Source organism: Oncorhynchus nerka, linkage group LG12 (genome assembly GCF_034236695.1).
Source record: "Oncorhynchus nerka isolate Pitt River linkage group LG12, Oner_Uvic_2.0, whole genome shotgun sequence".
In the NCBI taxonomy this organism is placed as follows: Eukaryota; Metazoa; Chordata; class Actinopteri; order Salmoniformes; family Salmonidae; genus Oncorhynchus; species Oncorhynchus nerka.
The window spans coordinates 68,820,084-68,829,213 of record NC_088407.1 but is presented as its reverse complement, the minus strand read 5'-3'; the positions used below and the strand labels follow the sequence as shown (position 1 = coordinate 68,829,213).

Here is a 9,130-nt window from a genome sequence, read left to right as displayed (position 1 = left end):
ATGAACTATCCAATGGAGCAAAGAAATGCAAGATGGGAGTGGTTCCGTTATGAGGTCACGGTGGGGGGGGACTGAACTACCAAGTGGGCGCAGCAGCAGACGTAGAGAGCTACACTGGAGGACGATAACATGAGAGAGACAGACTGAACCTGCGGTATCAGGAAAACATTTTGTTTCAATTAGGCAAAGCGAATCTCGCATAACAAAACGAATATTTTTCTCGCTTCCACGAGAGGGAACGGATAGATTATAGAGCATTTCTGTTGCAGTTATGGACGAACTGAATAAGAAGAATTCCCTTGCTTTCTGAGAGCGAGACGGAGTGACTCGGAGGGGAAGGAGAAGGAGACGTATGAGTACAGTGAAGAAAGTTTCCAGTTCTTAAAACAAACTGAAACTCACGATGTACAGTGCGTAACGAAGAAACCATGTATGGGATAGTTGCAGTTTCATGAGCATTTTGACGGATCGTTTTCTTTCCTGGTTTACAAGCAACGGGGCAAAAGTTTCTCTAACGGAAAATATTACAACCTACAGCACAAATCTAGACGGTTTACCGGAACTTTGAGCCTCTTTAGAAGAACTGCGTGGTGCTTTTCGCGTTGCATAGTTTAGTTGGGGTTTTCTACCTCGCTGGACTGGTGATTGGGGGTCTGGGGGGGGGGTTAGCGTTGTGGATATATATACATCAAATTCTACATGGCCTCTGCCAGGATGTACCTTATAACGAGATTTATTCTGATCTCCCTGATTTGGAAGAGCAGCCTGGCACTTTTATGTCTGCCGTGTGATGAGTCTAAATGCGAGGAGCCAAAGCATTGCTCTGGCGCGGTTGTGCTCGGTATCTGCGGCTGCTGCTCGGTCTGCGCCAAGCAGAAAAACGAAAGCTGCGGTGGTGTCTACGGTCTGTATGGGACGTGCGACCGCGGGCTGCGGTGCGTGATCAGATCGCCGCTAAACGGTGGATCCATCACGCAGTATGAGGTCGGAGTCTGTGAAGGTTTGTATTCTATTTACACTGTTTCATCATTATGAATAGAGCCTATGCTCTGTTTAAAAGTTCACAGAAAACATGTCCATTGTACAAATGTATGGTTCCATTTCGGTGACGCATGGCAGTCTATTATAAGCTATAGTCTCAAAATCAGATAACACAATAACACAATGCACGATAGGCTATATCATATAGAATGCATTCAAATGACTTGAAACGAATAGCAATGAGCAATGTTTGAGTTCTACAGAATGTGCACCTGGCATTTCTGTCATGATATATAATACATTCTTAGTCCTATTGCTCTAGTAGGCTACTAAAAGTTAGTACACAGTAATAGGCCTAATAATGTTGTGTTAATAATAATGCTGAACATTCGTTTATTATTTTGTGGCTACTAGGAAGTTGTTACTATTTTCAAAAGTGAATGCTGTTGCTTTCCATGCTGTTTATTTATATAGTCAAGGTAGAGCTATAACTTGCAGTTGCATAAACATGTCTCTCCATGCTGCTTGTCTGGCGGTATGGTGGGGGTCTGGAATAAGAGAGATATTGAGCAAGCGAGATGGTTCATGTGTTTGCAGCATGTCGGTTTTCCAATTATTTAGGGTATCGCTAACGGATTCATTGCTGTTGTTGGACGCGGTGCCAGCTTCTCTCTTTCCGCCGAGGCTTGTATGCTTTTCAATGGAATATCTGCTATGCAACTCAACATACGCTTTAGCCCGGTATATTTTACATTGCCACAAACAAATAGGACGTGCCCATCAAATAGGGTGGGCTACCTGGAATCACAGGTGTAGCCTATTATATTTTGTGGCTATGTAGTGTTCGCAATTCGCGGTGACTCAATTAGTGACGCGGCTGTCTCCGCTCTCTAGAATGCTGTAGTTTCGAGCAAGTTTATATAGCCAAATTGCACTTGTGGAATGTTGATGAAGGTGCTCGATTCCTTGAACATTGAAGAAAAATACATATTAATCACATCTGAGAGATTTTGATTCTATATTTCATTCCTTATACATGGGATAATCAATATGTTCAATACAACCGACAAATTTCATGTGATTTTGTTGAAACAACGTGGAAAACTGATTGGATTTGCAAAAAGTCATCAACATAAGGACATTTTTTTCCATCCAGCTCTTAACCTAAATCCAATGTCAGGGTGACATTTTCGTGGGGATTTCACGTTGAATTCACGTTAGTTCACAACTCAACTAAATGCAGCACTCCCTTTCAACTATAGAATCTGAGTGGAGAGGAAACGGATATAATGATTTTAAAGTGCAAATTAAATTGTATTTGTCACATGCGCGGAATACAACAGATGGAAGACTTAACAGTGAAATGCTTTCTTACAAGCCCTTAACCAACAATGCTTTAAGAAGTTAAGAATAAATAAAAAAAAGTGTTAAGTAAAAATAGATGAATAGAAAATAGAAAATAAGTAACAAATTATGAAACAGCAGCAGTAAAATAACAAGTGGAGCTACAGTATAGAGTACAGAGTCAATGTGCGGGGCCACCTGTTAGTCTACCTACATGTAATATGTACTTGTAGGTAGAGTTAAAGTGACTATGCATAGATTATAAACAGAGAATGTGACGCATGTGATATCTGTTTTGTCTCACTCTGAATACTTAAATAAATTCAAGACTGAATGTAACCAAATCAATCAAATGGGATTCATAATATCCTACAGCTCAAAGATATGAAAGCTTTTTCCAATACATGACAATATATGTGTGGCGAGAGACAACCTCTGACCGGACTACCTGGGCTGATGACTCCTTGCTGTCCCCAGTCCACCTGGTCATGCTGCTGTTCTAGTTTCAACTGTTCTTCCTGCGGCTATTGAACCCTGACCTGTTCACTGGACGTGCTACCTTGTCCCGGACCTGCTGTTTTGGACTCTCTCTACCGCACCCGCTGTCTCTAACTCTGAATGATCGGCTATGAAAAGCCAACTGACATTTACTTCTGAGGTGCTGACCTGTTGCACCCTCTGCAACCACTGTGATTATTATTATCTGACTCTGCTGCTCATCTATGGCCATGTTCTGTTATAATATCCACCTGGCACTGCCAGAAGAGGACTGGCCACCGCTCAGAGCCTGGTTCCTCTCTAGGTTTCTCCCTAGGTTGTAGCCTTTCTAGGGAGTTTTTCCTAGCCACCGTGCTTCTACACCTGCATTGCTTGCTGTTTGGGGTTTTAGGCTGGGTTTCTGTACAGCACTTTGTGACATAGGCTGATGTAAAAACGGGCATTATAAATACATTTGATTGATTATGTAGTCCTATATGTATCCTTATTGTAGCCACAGACAGACAGAGTCTTGGAGGACGCCACAGAGGGAGACACGAGGAGTCATGTTTCAACAGGGGCAGCCATTAATGAAAACATGTTGATGAGCGTCTCAAATGTTTGGCCAGTAAGTAGCCTATGCAGTCTCTCAGGCAGGTGATGTCTATTGTAAGGCATGTGGATAAAACAGCAGCTATAGTTTGTCTCTGCAATAGTCCCCTGGAGGGTTGAACCAGAGCAAAGTATGGAACACCAGTTATTGAAAGTACAGAGCATGACCTTCACCCCAGAGCACACCCCCCATCTCCAACCTTAAATGTTCCCCATTCCCCACAGGTCCTTTCCCCAACACATTAGAGCTATAGTCGCCACCACCTCTCACCTCTAACCACTAATGTTCTCTAGCTCAGAGGCCCTATATTCACCCAGCACATCAGAGCCCCATAATTCACCACCACTTACATACCTGCTGCTGTTCATAGTGTCACAGAGGCAGAGCACACAATGTGTCATGCCTCATGACAGCTAATGTCAGCTTACTCATTTTGAATGATGATGAGTGTCACAACGACGCAGGCGGTGCACAGGCCTTTGTTGGTGTAACACAGGGGGCTCGACTCCGCCAGTCCTCCGAGGTACCTCAGCCTGATATTGTTATCAGCGGAGAGCGTCTCTCTTTACGAGAAGGGTCAGATTAAATAAATGCCTTTTAGCCCCTGAATTTATACCCACGCAGTCCCAAGCCAGGTAGGTGTTGAAAGGATTCCGATCACATTTCCAAAACCAACCGATTATGTCAGCCAAAGCCAGTGACACTCACTGATCACTCTCAATTTGGACAATCACACCGGGTAAGAGTTTAAGTGGCTTACCCCGAGCTCACATCCAACAGATCCCCAGAACAGGTCCTGGCTAACAGTTCACCTCTAACAGATCCCCAGAACAGTACCTGGCTAATAGTTCACCTCTAACAGATCCCCAGAACAGTACCTGGCTAACAGCTCACCTCTAACAGATCCCCAGAACAGTACCTGGCTAACAGCTCACATCCAACAGATCCCCAGAACAGGTCCTGGCTAACAGTTCACCTCTAACAGATCCCCAGAACAGTACCTGGCTAACAGCTCACCTCTAACAGATCACCAGAACAGTACCTGGCTAACAGCTCACCTCTAACAGATCCCCAGAACACTGCCCGGCTAACAGTTCACCTCTAACAGATCCCCAGAACAGTACCTGGCTAACAGCTCACCTCTAACAGATCCCCAGAACAGTACCTGGCTAACAGCTCACCTCTAACAGATCCCCAGAACACTGCCCGGCTAACAGCTCACCTCTAACAGGTCCCCAGAACACTGCCCGGCTAACAGCTCACCTCTAACAGGTCCCCAGAAAACTGTCCGGCTAACAGCTCATCTCCAACAGATCCCTAGAACACTGCCCGGCTAACAGCTCATCTCCAACAGATCCCCAGAACACTGCCTGGCTAACGGGACAACATGTAACAAAGAGCATCATCAGACTGGAGTCTCTCTGGAGGCTCTGGGGGTTCAGGGTCGTCCCACTTGGGATGAGGGCCCTGCTGTGGATGTTATATATTTGTTTCTGTCCCAGTTCCCCAGTTAGTGCTGTCGGATGGTCAGGGTCTCAGGGGATATTATCTACTCTCTGCCACAGAAGTTACATTACCGCCCAGGCAGCTGGGCAGGCAGGCTTACAGGCAGCTCCAGCTTCAGGCCATTTCACTGCCTCCAGGTTCTCAGCACAGCAGCACTGCAATGTCCTTTACAACATACTGACTCTCTGACACCCTATCTGCCATTTCTATTTCTACATCATTTTGCCATTGCATAGTTTGACAGCCATTTGAGTGAAAAACAACTGCAATGATTATTGTTATCCGACTCTGAAAAGGAGAACAGCACCACCACAAAAGTGTTTGTAGTCAGTCATTGACATGGTTTTTGAAGTATGTGGAATAATAATCTCTCATGAATATGTATGCATGTCTCACTGAATTATACATTTTTCACAGAATGTTTAGATGAACAAGAGGAGGAAGGAATGAGTGTTTCCTGTTCACGCGGGCCTATTAAAGGGGAAATTGTGATAAGGAATAGGTTCTATCCTGTCCTTGATGTTAACCATATTGGAAGTCATTGATTACGTGCACCAGTTGTTTAGCGTCTGAAAGGTCTGTCTCATAGGAATAGCTCCCAGGTCTACCGGGGGGCAATATGCAAATAATTAAAAAATATATACCATTTAGCAGATGCTTTTATTCAAAGAAACGTACAAAACAATAAGTACATAACATGTTTGTGTATGTGGCAGCATTTGGAATCAAACCCACAACCCCGGTGTTACTACACCACCTTCCCCTAGCCTCAGTGGGGCTTACACAATAGGGTATTCTTGAGGTTGTCTGTCACGCAACGCAGAGCCTTCAAGTGAGCCCAAATGGCAAAGCTATAACTGTGAATGACTTTGAAGTGACACTGTTCTAAATAGGTGTGCCATGTATCCCAAGCATGATTTTTATTTTATTTTATTTTATTAGGATCTCTTTTAGCTTTTAGTCCCCATTTGGACTAATTTCCAAGAGTCCTTAACATTAAAATACAATTTATAATATAAACACACTTTCACATATAACACACCATTACAAACATACATAATACAGTAGCATAATGACCCAATAAATACTCAATCTAAAAAATATTGATTCTTCATCTACTATAGTCCCACAACATTTCTATATACTATATTTAAATGGTTTTTAAATAATGTTTAAACTTATATATTGAAAGGTTTCTAGTTTGCTCAGTTAATTTATTCCATTTCTTTATTGCTCTAAATCGAAATGTTCTTTTGCCCATTTCTTTTTTCTGTCTGGATAACGCATAGATGGTGGACAATCTATTCCTAGTATTTATGGAATGTCTGTCTCTTACCAACTGAATACCATTGTGAATAGAACTTGGCCGTTTTAAATTATGTATATTATAAAATAAGATAAGCATGTTTTTTTCAATTATCTTGTCGATTGATGACCAACCAAGAACAAGCATGGAGTTCCTTGCACACCACGGTGTCACAATATACCATTGTCACATTGTTTGAGTGGCTCTTGGGTGTTGTCCCTTTAATGTTCATGGTCTCTCAACGAGTAATAGGCTAAATAAACCAGATGACAATTGTACAATTACAGAAATGGTTAAGTAATGATCATAACCAATGAGTCTATGAGAAAATGACTGGTTTGTTTCCAGCGTGGATTATCATTGTGGTTATGAACTCATCTAAAGATAATTAATCAACCATTGGACTGTGGTCAGTACAAGATTCATTGCATCAGTGCCTTTCGAATCTAAATTAAAGTCCCTCCATTGAGGCCCAGTAGCAGTGTTGATCAAATGTTGATTGTAAAATTAAATGTAATTGAGATAAGACCAGGGCAGTGCCAAAAAGCTAGAAAAACATGCACTCACTGCGTGCTGTGCAATATGGCTGGATCCCTTGTTTTTCAAATGCTAATGTGGCAAAATGAAATTGGTTTCTTTCTATACTGAACAAAAATATAAACGCAATATGTAAAGTGTTGGTCCCATTTTTCATGAGCTGAAATAAAAAGATCCCAGAAATGTTCCATACTTACAAAAAGCTTATTTCTCTGAAATTCTGTGTACAAATTTGTTTACATCCCTGTTAGTGAGCATTTCTCCTTTGGTAGATTAGCTCAGTTGGTAGATTATGGTGCTTGCAATTCCAGGATAGTGGGTTCAATCCCGGGGCCACACATACTTAAAAAATGTATGTACGCATAAATGCTATATATTATAGGTTTCACCCCGTGGAAATTATGGTCTGAATGGATTGGAGCCATGATGGCGGACTCCATCAAGCTGGGTGCCACCATGGGTGTGTCCCAAATGGCACCCTATTCCCTATATAGTGCACCACTTTTGTCCAGAGCCGTATGGGAATAGCGTGCCATTTGGGACACAGACCGTGGTCTGGATAACATCCTCTTTGGCAGAGCCACTATGACATGATGGAGCAAGCTAAGTGATTATCATGGCTGTCTTGTTTCAAAGATAATCATTTTATGCAACAAAAAACAGTTTTGTGTTGTTATTATAGTGACCAAAAATATCAACACATCATGTAAAGTGTTGGTCCCATGTTTCGAGCTGAAATAAAAGATCCCAGAAATGTTCCATACGCACAAAAATATTATTTCTCTCAATTTTGGTGCACAAATCTGTCTACATACCTGTTAGTGAGCATTTCTCCTTTGCCAAGATAATCCATCCACCTGACAGGTGTGGAATATCAAGAAACTGATTAAACAGCATTACACAGGTGCACCTTGTGCTAGGAACAATAAAAGGCCATTCTAAATGTGCAGTTTTTCCACACAGCACAATGCCACAAATGTCTCAAGTTTTGATGGAGTGTGCAATTGGCATGCTGACTGCTGGAATGTCCACCCGAGCTGTTGCCAGAGAATTGAATGTTCCTTTCTTGACAACCGCAGACCGACCACGTGTAACCACGCCAGCCAAGGACCTCCACATCCGTCTTCTTCACCTGCGGGATCATCTGAGCAAAGGGAGGGTGGGGGGGGGGGGGGTATTCTGTCTGTAATAAAAAAGAAAACCATGCTGATTGGCTGTGCCTGGCACCCCAGTGGGTGGGCCTGGCCCCAAACTGGGTCATCCATGGTTGTGTCCCTGCCCTGTCATGTGAAATCCATAGATTAGGGCCTAATTTATTTATTTAAATTGACTGATTTCTATGAACTATAACTCAGTAAAATCTTTGAAATTGTTGCATGTTGCGTTTATATTTTTGTTTATATTTTTGTTCAGTATACATAGACATGACTGTCTTCTGTCAGGAAGATGGTTAAAACGTTGAGAGGAACTAGGACATGTATTTCTCTTGTTTTAACAATTTACTCTTAGAATGTGTGCACTTGGCTCACAGAAGCGTATCTGAAAGTTAGCGAAGCTGGCTGCTTGTCAGACTGGCAAGCCTGATGCCAAATCATTTAGTGCTTTAAAGACAACATTAAATCATTCTGAGTGACAAAAAAACAGGAATCCAATGTAACAGAGATTCTAACACGAGGATAGAATGTTCTGTTTTTGTGTGTGTTCTGCTGCTGTTTAGCATTCATCTCTAGCTTCTCTATACAAGCTACATGCATGCTATGGCATAAGGGTTGGAGAGGAATAATAATAATATATTTGCTTAGCTCACACCCTTGTCTAAGGCGACATGCATAGGTTACATTTTTACTCTGTGATATTAGCCATTTATGCAGCTGGGTATTTACAAAATGAGATGAGCTCCACAAAAATCCATTCCCAAGAGCCTCCTGTTAGACAGATGACCACCTGGGACTTACAGGCAGGGTTTTAAGGTGCAGTTTTCTAAATGGGGTTTAAAGATACAGTTCTCTAAACCAGGTTTAAAGGTTAGTTTCTCCTGAACAAGATTTAAAGGTGCAGTTCTCTAAACAGGGTTTAAAGGTGCAGTTCTCCTAAACAAGCTTTAAATGTGAAGTTCTCTAAACAAGATTTATGCTGCTGCTATTCTCTGTTTATCATATATGCATAGTCACTTTAACTATACATTCATGTACATACTACCTCAATTGGTCTGACCAACCATTGGCTAACAGGGCTATCTGCATTGTGTCCCGCCACCCGCCACCCACCACTTGCCAACCCCTCTTTTACACTACTGCTACTCTCTGTCCATCATATATGCATAGTCACTTTAACCATATCTATATGTACATACTACCTCAATCAGC

The 9,130-nt window shown here is 42.1% G+C and overlaps 1 protein-coding gene across 1 annotated transcript in view; it reads left to right on the top strand.

The window, feature by feature from the left end:
- The first annotated feature begins 653 nt into the window (after positions 1-653).
- The window catches only part of LOC115138651 (cysteine-rich motor neuron 1 protein-like), a 196,529-nt gene continuing 188,052 nt past the window's right edge, over positions 654-9,130 (top strand). Inside the window, exon 1 of the mRNA XM_029675742.2 lies at positions 654-1,000. Within this exon, the coding sequence (XP_029531602.2) occupies positions 700-1,000 (301 nt within the window). The 5' untranslated portion in view covers positions 654-699. The remainder of the gene's footprint in view (positions 1,001-9,130) is intronic.